Genomic DNA, 18,965 nt, shown 5'->3' on the forward strand with positions numbered 1-18,965 from the left:
GGATGTCGTTTTTTTTGCAAAATTTTACAACTGAAAGTGAAAAATGTCATTTTTTTGCAAAAAAATCGTTAAATTTCGATTAATAACAAAAAAAGTAAAAATGTCAGCAGCAATGAAATACCACCAAATGAAAGCTCTATTAGTGAGAAGAAAAGGAGGTAAAATTCATTTGGGTGGTAAGTTGCATGACCGAGCAATAAACGGTGAAAGTAGTGTAGGTCAGAAGTGTAAAAAGTGGCCTGGTCTTTCAGGGTGTTTAAGCACTGGGGGCTGAGGTGGTTAAAGGGGTATTCCCATCTTAGACAATGGGGACATATCGCTAGGATATGCCTTCATTGTCTGATAGGTGCGGGTCCCACACCTATATTTAGAATGGAGCAGGGAGTGCTGTGACTGGAGGACCCAAGATTTCTCCAGGTCCGTCCACCACCAAGCGCTAATCCCCGCCTCTCCCATAGAAGTGAATAGGAGCGGCCCATGCTCCCATTCATTTTTATGGGGCAGACGGTGCTTGGCTGTTTTCGGCGGCCCCATAGAAATGAATGAAGAGCGGCTGCGCATGTGCAGTGCGCTCTCCTTTACTTTCGGGGCTTCGTTCTCGATATAGGTGCGGGTCCCAGCGGTGGGACCCGCACCTATAAGACAATGGGGGCCTATCCCAGCGATATGCCCCCCATTGTCTGAGATGAGAAAACCCCTTTAATGATTATATCGTTCTCCTTCAAGTCCAAATCAGTGGGTCATTGTGGTTCAAAAGCCACCCCCAGTGACAACCAAACATATACAACAGGGTTCAAGATGACCCATGTGTATACTCGAGCCAAACGGACCAAAACCTCAGACGTAAAAATGGTACACAGCTCTGCTTAACCTGCCGACTGTGTGCTGCCATCTTTGCCCTGGGACTTATGACTAGTATGTATGCTTACTGCAAGTCCCTGCTCCCCAGAAGGCCATTGTGAACCCAGGGAGGGAGCAGACCTCTGAGGTGTAAAGCGCACTAGATTCGGCACTATTTTACAACGCTCACCAGTAAACCTCTCACATGTGAGGAGATATACTCCGTTCATTTTGAGGTATAGCCTCCCGTTAACCAAACACCCTCTGCCACAGAAGGAAGCGAGGATTAGCACTGTGTGACAGGCCACGGAAGGCTTCTGTCAGCCCTCTTCCCCTCACACACGTTACAGTGCAGCTGTTCCTGCCATATAAACTCACCGCCCGCGCAGTCGCGGGGGCGGGGACTCCCAGGGACACACCTCTGCCGGCGGCCACGCCTCTTCCAGAGGTTTAGCCTTAAAAAAACATGGTACCTCGAGCGAGTGAACTGGCAGTAGCTGTGTCCGAGGTGACAGGAGCGGGGGCAGGGGAGCGCGGCTCGTGCTGGCTCTGTCACATTACACCATTACACCAAGTTCTTCTTATCTCCTGAGTTGTGCTGCCCTGAGAGGAGACCTGGGAAGTGACTGCCAGCCCTCCCCTGTGTATGACAGCGGGTGGGAAGCCTGTCCCCAGTCTGAGGTGAAGCCAGTGCAGCGATGACGGACGACAGAGCCCATGTGGAGACAGAGCTGGGGGCAGAGGAGTCTCCTACTGAGGTCCCGGCAGAAGAACAGAGCGCAGCAGTGGAGGAGACCTCACCCCTCAACGTGGAGGAGAAGAAAGAGAATGGAGAGTGGAGTGAGGACAAGAAGCTGGAAGTCAGTGAGAGCGCAGGGCAGAGCGCGGAGCTCGCTCCCCCGGAGGGCGGCTGGGGCTGGGTTGTCATGCTGTCTGCCATGTGGTGCAATGGCTCCGTGTTTGGCATCCAGAACGCCTGCGGGGTCCTCTTTCTGTCCCTGCTGAAGGAGTTCGGCTCCGCCGATGATCCGCAGCTCATGTTCAAGACAGGTGAATGGGCGGGGCTAAGGGGGACTCTTTGTTCGGACTCCTTTCCTAACTGTTATACATAGCTGTGCTTTCCTGTAAAGTCCCTTCTAAAGTTCTATCTATTATCTATTATCCATTATCCATTATCTATCTATCTATCTATCTATCTATCTATCTACATATCTATCTATCTATTATCTATCTACTATCTATCTATTATCTATCTGTCTATCTACTATCTATCTATCTATTATCTATCTACTATCTATCTATTATCTATCTATCTACTATCTATCTATTATCTATCTATCTATTATCTATCTATCTAACTATCTATCTACTATCTATTATCTATCTATCTATCTATCTATCTATCTCTTATCTATCTATTATCTATCTATCTATCTATCTCCTATCTATCTATCTATCTATCTATCTATCTATCTATCTATCTATCTATCTATCTATCAATCAAATCAAATAAGCTTTATTGGCAGGACTAAATACATTTTAGCATTGCCAAAGCAAGTGGGAAATAATTGGGTAGGGTTGGGGACATATACAGGGTGGGGATATAGGAGTCCATGGTATATCAGTCTATGGCAGGCAGTAATATATTGTGCTGCTGTGGCCGCTGTGTTCTCCTCTTCCTCCTCTTCTATCTATCTATCTATCTATCTATCTATCTATCTCAGATCTATCTATCTACCTATCTAATATCTATCTATCTATCTATCTATCTATCTATCTATCTATCTATCTATCTATCTATCTATCTATCTATTATCTATCTATCTCAGATCTATCTATTATCTATCTATCTATCTATCTATCTATCTATCTATCTATCTATCTATCTATCTATTTATTATCTATCTATCTATCTATCTATCCTCTATGATCTATCTATCTATCTATCTATCTATCTTTTAATCTATCTATCTTTTATCTATCTATCTCCTATCTATCTATCTCTTATCTATCTATCTATCTATCTATCTATCTATCTATCTATCTATCTATCTATCTATCTATCTATCTCATATCTATCTATCTATCTCATATCTATCTATCTATCTCTTATCTATCTCTTATCTATCTATCTATCTATCTCCTATCTATCTATCTATCTATCTATCTATCTATCTCATATCTATCTATCTATCTCATATCTATCTATCTATCTCTTATCTATCTCTTATCTATCTATCTATCTCCTATCTATCTACTATTTTACGCTTTAGATGTGCCGTGGAATTTCTTCAGCCTATTATTTGGAGGGGGATCGCCTCCACAGCCGCTGGCATTCCGCCTGTACCTGTTACACAGCTGTGCTGCCCAACCTTCCTCTTTTGTCTATCTACGGTATCTATCTATTATCTATCTATCTATCTATCTATCTATTTCATATCTTATCTGTTTATCTAGCCATATGTTATCTATCTGTCTCAGGCTACTTTCACACCTGAACTTTCCGGTCTGTTTGGTTGCGCTCCCATCGTGGACAGAATAACGCTGCAAGCACCGTTTATCTATCTATCTAATATTCTACCTTTATCTATCTATCTATCTATCTATTTTCTATCTAGTATCTATCTCATATCTATCACCTCTCTATCTTTTTATCTAGTTTTCTTTCTGTGCTGTATTGTACTTTAGGTATACATGCAGTAGAATTGTATGAGCTCTGTATATAATGTGTGCAGTGCGGATGTTCAGGCCCCGCACACCTTGTGAAGTGCACATGGTTTTGTACTGTGGATTTTCATGTGGAAACATAATCCAGTAATAAGAGCGTATATGACAAATCTCATGTACACTATTTTCCTTGCGGTATCTGACCTAGCGTCAATTGTTTGTGCAGTGTCGCGCCTTCTGTACGGTGGTATTTCCCATAGACTTCAGTGGAGTTGTTAACATAAACAAAAATCCGCCCCAGATTTAACCCTTTGCAAAGTCTGCACTGCCCGCACCGTTATTTTTCGGCCAGGTTGGGGTTACCATATGCCCTGGCTCTGTTGGCTGTAGAGCTGAGAGCGCAGTGACCCCCCCCCCAGGAGATAAGTGCGGATAGATAGCTCCCATGTGAGGCCTTTGTTTTGTGGAATGCCAGCAGCGTCTTCCTGTCCCTCCTCTGGATTGATCCGCTTGCTCCGAGGCACGTGTTCAGCTCTACGGCCAGAAACACTTCCAGCACAAATGGCCTAGGAGCCAAAATAGCCAGGGATGGCGGCGTTATAAGCTGCATGCCGTGCTGCAGGAAGAATTCACAACTTTCTAGAGGACTTCCCTGGTCTTCCTATTGTCGGTGTGCAGCAAACTGACAGTCCTGACCGCGGTCCTGCCTCAATCCTGTACATGGCGCAGTATGTTCAAAGCACTCAATAAAAGTCAATAAAAGTTTTGGCATATGTACAGAGAGGTGCTACAGCTAGCATTTTATGCATGGCACATATATACATGGTACATGATTCAAGATTTTTAATCCTCAGCATACCCCTTTTCCCCTCCAAGTCCTATTTGCAGATGTCCAGAAGATGGTAGATGTTACATGCTCAGCCTTTGCTTAGTGTGAAAGAAATTCAGCCGCGGATAGTTCCATGCATCCTTATCACATGCCGACAAAGGGGCCACGAGTCCTTCACTACCAGGAACCAGCATCAGTCAAGATCTCTGCTTCCTTGTGAATGAGCTGAGATACTGGGCCTGGTTCCAGGGAAGAGTTTGCGCTTAGTTCTTATTGTGAAGTGCGTTATAATTGGCTTTATATTGAGTTTTCAGCACCCATTTCTTACACGTTTTTTATTTTAATGTATTTTTTTTTTTTTTTTTTACACTTACTGAGATTCTTAAAGGGGTTTTGCCATACACATTGGTGATGCGTTTTTCTTGTAGGGGAATGGAGTGGTAAGGTTCCTGCGTGACCACTGCTCCATTGACTGTTTATGGGACTGCTGTCTACATCAGTGAATGGCACAGTAGTCACGCCTGCACACTACCGCCGAACACACACAGGGGATTCGGGGTGGGATCAACAGCAATCATATATTTTTCATCTACACTGTGAATAGTTGTTAAAGTGTTTAATATTGATGACCTATAGGTTCAGGATGGGTCATTAGTGTCTGATCGCTGGAGGTCTGACTAACGGCACCCCCTTGAAGAGGCTGTGGTGCTCCAGTGAGAGCTGAGGCCTAAATTAACATTGATGTCATGTTCATCAGTCACGTGGAATAGGCGCAGCTCAGTCCTGTTTAAAGGGAACCTGTCACCTGCAAAACGCATATTAAACCGACCACAGTACCTTACAGTATCCCCCAGTGTGTTGCTAATCATGTTTTTCTTTCCTCTTTGTGTTTCTTCATACTTGTTCAAAACGCTGTTTTAATGTCGGTTGGCGCTGTCTCCAAGTCAGGCTTGAAGTCAAGGGGGCAGCGGCCTCCTTGCTTCAAGTAAAGCTAAGCCCGCCCCTTACCCCTCCTCTCTACAATTAGATGGACATGCTACCGTGATGCCGGGATCACGCTCCTCTAACGCATGCGTGGTACGCAGCCAGTTAAAGCGTGACGGCCAGGCGCGCGCACAATCGAACTGTCTGGCGCATCCGTAGCCAGCAAAATGCAGGCGAGTGAGTGACGATCGCGCTGTAACAGGCAGCGTACCGCAAATGCGCTATTGACTTCAAGCCTGACTCAGAGACAGCGCCAACCGATATTAAAACTGTGTTTTTAAGTATGAAGAAACACAAAGAGGAAAGAAAAACATGATTAGCAACACACTGGGGTATACTGTAAGGTACTGTGGTCGGTTTAATATGCGTTTTGCAGGTGACAGGTTCCCTCTAAGTGAATGGGGCTGAGCTGCGATACCAAGCACAGCCACTATACAATGTACGGCGCTGTGCTTGGTAAGCTGTGAGGAGACCACGGCACTCACTGGGGCGCCGCAGCCTCTTCAAGCAGCTGATCGGCGGGGGTCCCGGGTGTCAGACCCCAAATAATCAGATACTGATGACCTAGCCTGAGGATAGGTCATCCGTATCAAACACACAGAAAACCCCTTTAAATGGCTGTGGGAAATCCCCTTTGTGTACACGGATCCAGAGTCTCATACCAGTTTTCTAAAACGTGGCCACATCACTGCAGGCTGCAAATAACAGCATTTCTGAGAGAACTCCTAATTATTCAGTGTCTGGAAGAAATGCTCCATATAGATGACATCATCCTCGAAATAAAAGAAACCACATTCTGCAGACCGTGCCATACATATGTATGGAAGTTTATTTAACCACTTCCCATCTGGGCCCTTTGCCCCCTTCCTGACCAGGCCAAATTTTGCAAAACGGACATATCTCACTTTATGTGGTAATAACTTTGGAACGCCTTTATTTATCCAAGTCATTCAGAGATTGTTTTCTCGTGACACATTGTACTTCATGATAGTCATAAATTTGAGTCAAAATATTTCACCTTTATTTATGAAAAAATCCCAAATTTACCCAAAAATTTAAAAAAAATCGCAATTTTCTAAATTTCAATTTCTCTGCTTTTAAAACAGAAAGTGATACCTCATAAAATATTTATTATTTAACATTCCCCATATGTCTACTTTATGTTGGCATCATTTTGGAAATGTCATTTTATTTTTTTAGGACGTTAGAAGGCTTAGAAGTTTAGAAGCAATTCTTCAAATTTTTAAGAAAATTGCCAAAACCCACTTTTTAAGGACCAGTTCAGGTATGAAGTCACTTTGTGGGGCCTACATAGTGGATACCCCCATAAATGACCCCATTGTAGAAACTACACCCCTCAAGGTATTCAAAACCGATTTTACAAACTTTGTTAACCCTTTAGGCGTTCCACAAGAATTAAAGGAAAATGGAGATCAAATTTTTAAATTTCACTTTTTTGGCAGATTTTCCATTTTAATCAATTTTTTTCTCTAACACATCGATGGTTAACAGCCAAACAAAACTCAATATTTATTACCCAGATTCTGCGGTTTACAGAAACACCCCACATGTGGTCGTAAACTGCTGTATGGGCACACGGCAGGGCGCAGAAGGAAAGGAACTCCACATGGTTTTTAGATGCCATGTCCCATTTGAAGCCCCCTGATGCACCCTTACAGTAGAAACTCCCAAGAAGTGACCCCATTTTGGAAACTAGGGGATAAGGTGCCAGTTTTATTAGTACTATTTTTGGGTACATATGATTTTTTGATCATTCAATATAACACTTTATGGGGCAAGGTGACCAAAAAATTGGTTGTTTTAGCACAGTTTCTATTTATTTATTTTTACAGCGTTCACCTTAGGGGTTCAGTCAAGTGACATTTTTATAGAGCAGATTGTTACGGACGTGGCGATACCTAATATGTATACTTTTTCTCATTTATTAAAGTTTTACACAATAATAGCATTTTTGAAACCAAAAAATTATGTTTTAATGTGTCCATGTTCTGAGAGCTATAGTTTTTTTATTTTTTGAGAGATTTTCTTATGTAGGGGCTCATTTTTTGCGGGATGAGGTGACGGTTTTATTGGTGCCATTTTGTGGGACATACGCGTTTTTGATCACTTGGTGTTGCACCTTTTGTGATGCAACGTGACAAAAATTGCTTGTTTTGACACAGTTTTTTTTTTTTTTTTTTACGGTGTTCACCCGAGGGGTTAGGTCATGTGATATTTTTATAGAGCTGGTTTTTACGGACGCGGCAATACCTAATATGTATACTTTTTTTTATTTGTTTCACTTTAACACAATAATAGCATTTTTGAAACCAAAAAAATTATGTTTTAGTGTCTCCATGTTCTAAGAGCTATAGTTTTTTTATTTTTTGAGAGATTTTCTTATGTAGGCGCTCATTTTTTGCGGGATGAGGTGACGGTTTTATTGGTACCATTTTGTGGGACATACGCGTTTTTGATCACTTGGTGTTGCACCTTTTGTGATGCAAGGTGACAAAAATTGCTTGTTTTGACACCGTTTTTTTTTTTTTTTTTTACGGTGTTCACCCGAGGGGTTAGGTCATGTGATATTTTTATAGAGCTGGTTTTTACGGACGCGGCAATACTAAATATGTCTATTTTACTTTATTTTTTCTATTTTAATTTTTTTTTTTTTATTCCTAACTTGGGAACTTTTTTTTTTTTTACATGTGAAACTTTATTTTATTTTATTTTTTCAACCCTTTATTTTTTTTATTTTTTTTTACACTTTTCGTCCCCCATAAGGTCATACAAGACCTCTGGGGGACATTTGCTTCACTTTTTCTTTTTTTTTTCACAGTTGATTTCTCCTGTAACTGGGGCTGAGATAGTAGCCCCAGTTACAGGACAAATGCACCCCTATAGAGGCTGTACAGCAGCAATCCTGCGCTGTACAGCCTCAGAGCAGGGCTGATCGAGGTCTCTGAGAGACCTCACACAGCCCCTGCACTCTCCGGTCACGGCGGTCACATGACCGCCGGGCCGGAACAGGAAGCGCACAGCGCTTCCTGCTCTGCAGACACAGCGCTCGGTGAGCGCTGTGTCTGCAGCGATCGTGAAGGCAGGGACACCTGGGCACTGTCCCTGCCTCGTCTTAGGGTTGCCCTGCTGTCACTGACAGCGGGCAACCCGATCAGCAGCTGCACGATTAGCGTGCAGCTGCTATTTCTGACAGGACGTTTTAAAACGTGCTGTCAGAAATAGACGTCCACCCATAGGACGTTTATATCCTATGGGCGGACGTGAGGCGGTTAAACCCACCGTGTTATTATTTTAAAGCTGATTTACTGTACTGTTTGTTGTAGGCCTGGGGTACTGCTTTGGTTCATTTAAGGTTACTGCTGCCCTCATCAAATCCATATCTTCAGAAAAGTGGTGGAACTGTAGAAAATGAATATTATTGTTCAAGGGGTATTCCCATCTTAGACAGCTATAACATATATGTCCCCAACCACCATTCTGCCTGATGAAGCTTCTGCTGTCCTCAGCATCCAGGTGGAAAATGAATGGAGATCTGGCAGAAAAAGCCATGGGAGCCACAAACGACTTGACTTTGACCACACGCCAGATCTGTCCATGCAGCCATAAGGCTGCGTTCACACGGGCGAGATTTCCGCGCGGGTGCAATGCGGTAGGTGAACGCATTGCACCCGCACTGAATCTGGACCCATTCATTTCAATGGGGCTGTTCAGATGAGCGATGATTTTCACGCATCACTTATGCGTTGCGTGAAAATCGCAGCATGCTCTATATTCTGCGTTTTTCACGCAACGCAGGCCCCATAGAAGTGAATGGGGTTGCGTGAAAATCGCAAGCATCCGCAAGCAAGTGCGGATGCGGTGCGATTTTCACGCACGGTTGCTAGGTGACAGTCTATTCACTGTATTATTTTCCCTTATAACATGGTTATAAGGGAAAATAATAGCATTCTGAATACAGAATGCATAGTAGGTGATCAATTGAGGGTTAAAAAATAAAAAAAAATTAACTCACCTTGTCCTCTTGTTCGCGTAGTTCTCCCGGTCTTTAGTTCTTTAGAAAGATGAACTATGGGCTAAAGGACCTTTGGTGACGTCAGATCACATGCTCCAATCACATGGTACATCACCGCGGTGATGTACCATGTGATTGGAGCATGTGATCTGACGTCACCAAAGGTCCAAGGTGAGTTAATTTTTTTTAATTTTTTAACCCTCAATTGATCACCTACTATGCATTCTGTATTCAGAATGCTATTATTTTCCCTTATAACCATGTTATAAGGGAAAATAATAACATCTACACAACACCGAACCCAAACCTGAACTTCAGTGAAGAAGTTCGGGTCTGGGTACCACAGTCGGTTTTTTATCACGCGCGTGCAAAACACATTGCACACGCGCGATAAAAACTGAACATCGGAACGCAATCGCAGTCAAAACTGACTGCAATTGCATTCCTACTCGCGCGGGTTTGCCGCAACACACCGGGACGCATCCGGAACTAATCCGGACACGCTCGTGTGAACGCAGCCTAAAGCTGGCACTACAGTGCCCTAAAAACTGCCACAACTGATTTGAAGACCTCTGTTTGTGGCAGGACGTTGCACTGGCATGATTTGACAGCTTTCATATGACCACCAAAACTTGCTGTTGGTCTTTTTGTGGGCGATCCTCTCAAAGAAGAACTGAATAGAATAGGAGAACTGAAAAATCTGTCACTGAAAAGTTTTTGCTAGATGGGGGTTGGCCTTCTCAAAGAGGTGATCTTTTGGAGAGGCTTCACTGTATTTGTCAAAGTCTACAGAGAAAATATGGGTATTACAGAGGTGAAGTCAACGTGTGACAGACTTGGCGCCGAACTTGTGCTTTTCATTTTATTTAAGTATGTGTGGGGGTGCCTTGTGCAGATGACAGTGGTCTTCCCGGAGACTCTGCATTATTTATGTGGTTCTGATCCGTCATATGAAAATATCAGCATTGTTGAAGGAACCCTACTGAGTATAATAGGGTCCATCAAGGTTCCTTCATGGTGTCTTTCATTTTTCCTGACGAAATAGAGCAGCGTGTTGTTTTGTCCAAGATCTTTTATGGAATCTGTGAACACAGAATAAACATGATGTGGGCAGTGACTCCCTCTTCAGCTATTTCCTCTTACCCTCACCCAGGACCATCTTTAAAATTGATTGGACCCTGGGCAAGAATTTACTTGGGCCCCCTGGATCCCGCCTTCCCACACTCTAGCATGCAATTACACCCTCCACCACAACACACACCTGGTAGAGTATAGTGAATGACTGTAAATACTTCCAGTTCTGAAGACTCCAGCGGGTCAGGATCAGGGCTCAGGATCAGTGCTCTGGGCAGGGGGCACCGCCCTGCAGTTCAGGAAGGAGACCGGGGCTCGGCTTACCCCAGCGTTGCAGTGCACTCCAGCACCCCACATTATGCAGTATAGCACCCTATAGTATACAGCACCCCACAGTATGCAGTATAGCACCCTATAGTATACAACACCCCACAGTATGCAATATAGCACCCTATAGTATACAGCACCCCACAGTATGCAGTATAGCACCCTAAAGTATATAGCACCCCACAGTATGCAGTATAGAACCCTATAGTATACAGCATCCCACAGTATGCAGTATAGAACCCTATAGTATACAGCACCCCACAGTATGCAGTATAGAACCCTATAGTATACAGCACCCCATAGTATGCAGTATAGCACCCCACAGTATGCAGTATAGCACCCTATAGTATACAGCACCCCACAGTATGCAGTGTAGCATCCTATAGTATACAGCACCCCACAGTGTGCAGTATAGAACCCGATTGTATACTGCATTCCACAGTATGCAGTATAGCACCCTATAGTATACAGCACCCCACAGTATGCAGTATAGCACCCTATAGTATATAGCACCCCATAATATGCAGTAAAGCAACCTATAGTATACAGTACCCCACAGTATGCAATATATAGTATAGCACCCCACAGTATACAACGCCCCACAGTATATAGTACCCCACAGTATGCAATACAGTATAACACCCCACAGTATACAGCACCCCACACTATACAGTATACAGCACCCCACACTATACAGTAGAGCAGTATAGCACTCCACAATATACAGCACCCCACAGTATACAGTAGAGCAGTATAACACCCCACACTATACAGCACCCCACAGTATACAGTAGAGTAGTATAACACTCCACAATATACAGTATACAGCACCCCACAGTATATAGTAGAGCAGTATAGCACTCCACAATATACAGCACCCCACAGTATATATTAGAGCAGCATAGCACCCCACAGTGTACAGCACCCCATAGTATACAGTAGAGCAGTATAGCACCCCACAGTATACAGCACCCCATAGTATACAGTAGAGCAGCATAGCACCCCACAGTATACAGTAGAGCAGTATAGCACCCCACAGTATACAGAACCCCACAGTATACAGTAGAGCAGTATAGCACTCCACAATATACAGTATACAGCACCTCACAGTATATAGTAGAGCAGTATAGCACTCCACAATATACAGCACCCTACAGTATACAGTAGAGCAGCCTAGCACCCCACAGTATACAGCACCCCACAGTATACAGTAGAGCAGTATAGCACCCCACAGTATACAGCACCCCATAGTATACAGTAGAGCAGTATAGCACCTGACACTATACAGCACACCACTATACAGTAGCTTACAGTATAATAGCATAACAGCCCCTGCCCCCTTTTCTGATGTAATCTTCACAAAAAAAAGCTCCACAATTATGGCAAACTTCTCCTGCAGGCTGCAGCAACACTCCTGGTAGAAAGAAAGGACCTTTGATTACCTCATAGCTATGTGACCAGTAATATTGATATGTTACTGGTCACATGGTGATGATGTAATCTAAGGTCCTTTCTCCTAAGAGAATCATAGCTCTCACTCTCTCACAGTTCGCTGCCTGGAGTGCCTGCATGCAGGCAGGCATGGCAGCACCCCCCTGTGTAGTTGACAGCCTGACACCCGGGGCGTACCGCGATCCCACCCCTAGGCACGCCAGTCGATGTCATTGAATTTGTGGGCAGTGGCCAGAGGGGCTCAAGAGACAGCTGCCTTGGGCCCCCCAGGAGCAACTGGGCCCGGGGCATCTGCCCCTTTTGCCCTGCGTTAAAGGGATTCTGTCACCTGGATTTTAGTGACAGAGCTTTTAACATCATCACATCAGTCTGCTCGTTTTGTATTAAAATATACTAGTATTACTACCCTAAGTGTTGTCCTTTGTCTAGAAAATCGCTTTTATTAATATGGTAATTACCTGAGTAAGGAGCCCAAGGGGCTGTCCCTCCGGCCGTTGGATCCCAGACGCGCCCCTTCTCCTGAAGCCCAGCACTGCCCCACTGCTAATTTATTCACTACTCATTGCTGGCTGGCGCATGTGCAGTGCGTCCTATGAGGCCGATTCAGGCGCTGACATGTTGACATGTGTATCCACGGCGCATGCGCAAGATTACAGCTCAGCAAACGCATAACGTCCGGCGATAAGGAGTTAATAAATTAGCAGTGGGGCGGTGCAGGGCTCCAGGAGAAGGGGCGCGTCTGGGCTCCAACGGACAGCCCCTTGGGCTCCTTACTCAGGTAATTACCATATTAATAAAAGCAATTTTCTAAACAAATGACAACACTTAGGCCTCTTTCACACGGGCGTTGCGGAAAAAATGTGCGGGTGCGTTGCGGGAACATGCGCGATTTTTCCGCGTGAGTGCAAAACATTGTAATGTGTTTTGCACGCACGTGAGAGAAATCACGCATGTTTGGTACCCAAACCCGAACTTCTTCACAGAAGTTCGGGCTTGGGATCGGTGTTCTGTAGATTGTATTATTTTCCCTTATAACATGGTTATAAGGGAAAATAATAGCATTCTGAATACAGAATGCATAGTAAAATAGCGCTGGAGGGGTTAAAAATAAATAAATTTTACTCGCCTTAATCTACTTGATCGCGCAGCCTGGCATCTCCTTTTCCTCTCCTGGCTGTGTGCAGGAAAAGGACCTGTGGTTACGTCACTCCGGTCATCACATGGTCCGTCACATGATCTTTTACCATGGTGATGGATCATGTGATGACCGGAGTGACGTCACCATAGGTCCTTTTCCTGCACACAGCTAAGATGAAGACAGAAGGAGATGCCGGGTTGTGCGATCAAGTGGATTAAGGTGAGTTAAATTATTATTATTTTTTTTTTAACCCCTCCAGCCCTATTTTACTATGCATTCTGTATTCAGAATGCTATTATTTTCCCTTATAACCATGTTATAAGGGGAAATAATAATGATCGGGTCTTTATCCCGATCGTCTCCTAGCAACCGTGCGTGAAAATCGCACCGCATCCGCACTTGCTTGCGGATGCTTGCGATTTTCACACAGCCCCATTCACTTCTATGGGCCCTGCGTTGCGTGGAAAACGCACAATATAGAGCATGCTGCGATTTTCACCGCTCGTGTGCACAGCCCCATAGAAATGAATGGGTCGGGATTCAGTGCGGGTGCAAAGCGTTCAACTCACGCATCGCATCCGCGCGGAATACTCGCCCGTGTGAAAGGGGCCTTAGGGTAGTAATACTAGTATATTTTAATACAAAACGAGCAGACTGATGTGATGATGGTAAAAGCTCTGTCACCAAAATTCAGGTGACAGAATCTCTTTAAAGACGGCCCTGCCCTCGCCCTAGTAAGACATTTTGGAAAGAGCTGTCACTTTTAATAAACCATCTCGCTGATCAGTTGAGAACAGCTATCCTATTTGTATGGGCCATTTAGCATTGGGTGATCATGAGCTGCAGCAGACTAGTTGCCACTACCAATCTACTTCGTTTCACATTAAGCTGCTAAAATAAGATCCTCGCTTTGCAAAAGTTTATTTGACCAGAAGGGTGGACCCAAAAAGTGGTTTTAGGTCGTTCCCATATGTGACTTTTCTGTCTGTACCTAGACTTTTCTTTTCCAGAAGGTACCGGGCGGGCTTCACCTAGGTAAATTCAGTACTTTTCCAGAAAAATTCTACTCGGACTGCATAACATCGTGTGCAAAGCTGAGGCAGCATGTTTTAATTAGTGAAACAAGGCATTTTCCCCCCTCAGGTTATTAGAAGCGAGGCGGTTCTGATACAGAATCCTGGGATTGCAGGATTGTAGATACTGGCAAGGTTCCCATCTGATGTCATAAAGTGCACAAATGCATGCACAAGGATTTTCCACACATCTGTCTTCATGACCTGGCCATGGCAGAAGGGATTCTAGTTTTGCAGTTGGTTACTTCTCATCTATAGATCTGATGTGCCTTCAGAAGAGCACACCGAGTATTACCGCATATCTGGGAGTAGACAGGTAGCATTCCTATGCCAACCCATACCCATGTAGTATTTTGATCTTGCGTGATATGATTGTGACTTGGTCGTAATGCGGCTGGCTGCTGACCCGACAGATTTTGTACTGTCTTTTCCCCCCATTGCTGACTCTGCCTGTTATCTCCTGTCTGTATTCTGTTCTAACTGGAACAGATCTACCAGACCTACGACTGTCATGTGTAGGGACAGAGATAAGGAGCATTTTTCTAATATACCTTGTACATTTATAATAGAAAACGTACCCAGAAATGTCCTTTAGCAGCGTACCCTGAATGCGTGTTACTAAGACACATGCGTCTTCCTAATACAGTACAAACTGGGAAGACGGGCTGGGCTGCTGCTCACATAGTGTACTATATATATATATATATATATTTCTCTCCCTACTGATGAGTGTGCCCAGCGCTGTCAGTGAGTGATCCTGATGTATCCCCGGAGCACCGAGTAATCAGGACTGCGAGCAGTAAGTGCATGCTATTGCCAATGCAGGTAGAAGCTGTTCTACTGTATATAAGGACAGCTATAGTAACATTTCTGGTCAACTTTTCTACCATAAACGTACAAGTTTTCTAAATAAAGTATATTACAAACATGTTCCCTATCTCGGTCCCTACAGATTAGCTAAAAATAAAAATATGACAGTCACACCTTAATGCTTCATTGTACCAGGGCCAGGGAATATAGGGGGTCATTTACGAACAGACATATGCCACATTTTAGCATATATCTGACGCAGATTGTTGTGCAAAGGTTATTTGCGCCGCAATCCGCTACTTTTTCCCCTTTGTCGCCGCCCACGCCAGGTCTAAAAAAAAGGGCGGGGAAAATATTGGGCTGGTAGGCCCGTCTCATTTATCATTTTCTACACCTGTTTAAGGAGTAGAAAATGGTCCAAGTCTACGCCAGCAAGGGAGCTGAAGTAGATTTAGGCCGGCACCTCTACATGACTTTAGTGGATGATCCGCCAGCGCAGGAGGGACGAAGACCGGTGTCTAAATCGCCAGTCTTCATAAATGTTCCCCATAGTCTCGGTGATAACCACCTTGAGCTGGGTCCGGTTGACTTAGTCGAGGTCTATAAGTATAGAGGGTAGTATAGAGATAGGACAGTAGGACTTGACAGTTTCTACTGATATCTATGAAGGTGTTTTTCCAGAGGATTTATACGGATTGAATGATAGATACAAACAGAACACCGTCTGTTTCTACCCTTCATGCATTGACTATATCTACATCCTTCTATCTCATATCCATTACTTTTGGCAGAAAGAAAAGCATTGCAGACAGGACTTAACAGAGTGAATAAAGTGAACAATTTTTCTAATTCTGTTTCTCTCAAGGGACAGAATAAAGGAAAAGTCAACACATATATGTACAAGCCCTAATCTGTGTTTATAATCAGCAGGTGATCAGAAATATTGCGGTACATTTATCATAAAGGAATTTTTGAAGGTCAGTTTTAGTTAAATCTGCTTTGGCATACTATGGACCAAATTTACATCAAACATTGTTTGATAAATTCGACACGTCTTCAAAAATAGTACCTTTGTCTAAAGAAGCTACCGTTTTTTACCCCACCCCCGTAATGGAGTACACCTAATTAACATAGCTAACCACACTCCCTTTCCCACTCAACCTCACTGGAGTGGGAGGCAGAAGAATCACAAAAAGTCGCTTTTTTATATTTGCTAAATTGGCTTTGTGCAAAGATTTGCAAGTTTTTGGAGCCACACTTCTGGCACAGGCGATTGATACATTCACCCTATTGTGTCACTTGCCCCATTCTTTCTAATGCCACTTGCCAGTTCTTTTCATGTTGGAAAACTGGTAAAGTTGCAGTGATAAATCCCTCTATTATGTTTACTTCATGGCTGACATAATGGCCCTGATTTATCATACCTTCAATCCAGAATGCTGGCTTCAATAGGGCTTTTGCAACTTTTTACACTCATAAAATTTTGTGACTTTTTGCATTTTGCATTTTTGTAATGTGGGTGGAAAATTGGCTGTGGTTAGCTATGTTAATGAGTTAAGAGTCGCACAAAAAGTCGAAACCTCAAGCCTCTTTCACAGGACCGTGGTTTGGTTCCGCATCAGAGCCGCATTTTTTGAGGCTCGGGTGCGGACCCATTCACTTCAATGAGGCCACAAAAGATGCGGACAGCACTCGGTGTGCTGTCCGCATCTGTTGCTTTGTTCCGTGGCCCCGCAAAAATGATAGATCATGTCCTATTCTTGTCCATTTTGCGGACAAGAATAGGCATTTCTATAATGGGCCGTCTGTTTCCGTTCTGCAAATTGCGGAAGGCACATGGGTGGACCGCAAAACACGGCATGTTCATGTGCAAGAGGCCTCAGTAGTAGGGTGGAGTAGGAAAACAAGAGTAGCTTTCCAAGACAAAATTGTTAGGTTTAAGGATAAGAGAAATTTATCAAACAACCTGTGACAGTTGATAAATGTGGCACAAAGTACTCCAACACAAACTGAAGCAAAACTGACTTCAAATATTCCCCTAATGATAAATTCACCCCAATAATTTAATTTTCAATTTTTTTCTATTTTAATTGTTTAATACACAGCATCAGCAGTGCACAAGGATGCAATAAAATACACATCATGGCTACATGTCAGTATATGCAAAGCTTAGCAGTGGAACGCAGACCGCGTACAATAGGTCACAGTATGCGAAGTAGGGCATACTTAATGGGCCACACACATTAGGTAGAAGTTGGTTGATGGTTGAACAACAGATTTAAAGATCTTTCTGGGAACGTTCTTTCAAAGTAAGATATTTTGTTCACGAATGATCTTTGAATGAAACATCTTTCGTCTGACTATTTGACGGCCGACTTATTTTCAAGCGATAATGGTCTGTCAGCTAAAGTGATTGTACGTTGTTAAATTTCTACCAAAGAACGTTTGTTTTGGTTGAAATCGTCCATTTTGATCAACTTTAGACTAATATGCAGGGCTGTTTCTAGCACCGGACGAGGAGGGAGCACTACTGGGGCCACTAAAAGGTGGAAGTTTCTGTACTGGCACACGTTATAAGGGACCTTTTTGTACTGGCACACATAAAGGGAGGGCACTATGGGGACATTGGTTCTACTGGGGACACTAAATGGGGGCATGTTTTGGACTGGCACATGTTATAAGGGGGCATTTGTGTACTGTAACACATTAAAAGTGGGTACTTTTGTACTGGCATACATTATAATGGGGATTTTTTGCACTGGCACACATTATAAGGGGGCATTTTTTACTGGCACATATTTTAAGGGGCCATTTTTGTACTGGCACACATAAGGAGGCATTTTTTTTGCTGGCACACATTATAATGAGTTTTTTTCTGCTGTTCGCCCTGTTGGCCATATTGCCTAGAAACTGCCCTGCTAATATGTATGGTCACCTTTAGGCTGTAAACACCAAGAAGGGTTTTAACACAGAAACTTAAAGAGGACCTTTCACCCGAAGAAAGTATGTAAACTGACCATACAGACGTGTAGAGCGGCGCCCAGTGATCCCCCTGCACTTACTGTTATCCCTGGGCGCCGCTCCGTTCTCCGGTTATAGCCTCCGGTATGTTCGTAGTTAGGCTCCACCCAGTTGAGCCTGCCGCGGTCTCCTTCTCCTATGCTGTAGCCCTGGCCAATCGCAGCGCTCAGCTCATAGCCAGGCTATGAAAGGTCCTCTTTAAAGGGAAAATATAGGACTAAACAAAATACCTCTGGTGCACAGGAGCTAACTGACTAAACGGAACAGCAAACGGGATACAAAATTGTCATTTGCCAGTGCAGGGCATGGTTTATGTTTCGGACAGTACAACTGAAGGCTTGTTGGGTTGAGGTTTGCATTAATGCAAATATCCAAGATGGAAGCACCAGGAACAACATTCAGGCCGCCTTTTCAGAATATGTTGTCATACTTTGTACGTTTTTGATGTTTCAAGGAGTTGGAGCATCATTACAAAATTAGGCAGTTTATCTAGACAGAAGAGGAACAGGATTTTTCCTGTTAAGTGTTCTTGAAAGTATTATTTTATTTTAAGCACTTATATAGCGCTGACATATTCCGCAGCGCTTTACAGACAGGTAAAAAGGTTAAATGAATACTCCTAGCTGCTTGACAGCCGATTATAGAGGGGTGTTTAGGTCTTCTTTAATAGAGGCCATCTCAACCCTGCATAGAGCCTTTAATGGTTTTGATTTGAAC

General features: G+C 43.6%; 1 protein-coding gene across 1 annotated transcript in view; it reads left to right on the top strand.

The window, feature by feature from the left end:
• Positions 1-1,278: 1,278 nt before the first annotated feature.
• Positions 1,279-18,965, top strand: part of SLC16A10 (solute carrier family 16 member 10) — a 92,538-nt gene continuing 74,851 nt past the window's right edge. The window contains exon 1 of the mRNA XM_040428884.1: positions 1,279-1,890. Coding sequence (XP_040284818.1) covers positions 1,539-1,890 — 352 coding nt within the window. The 5' untranslated portion in view covers positions 1,279-1,538. The remainder of the gene's footprint in view (positions 1,891-18,965) is intronic.

The sequence above is a fragment of the Bufo bufo genome, chromosome 4 (genome assembly GCF_905171765.1).
Source record: "Bufo bufo chromosome 4, aBufBuf1.1, whole genome shotgun sequence".
NCBI classification, from domain to species: Eukaryota; Metazoa; Chordata; class Amphibia; order Anura; family Bufonidae; genus Bufo; species Bufo bufo.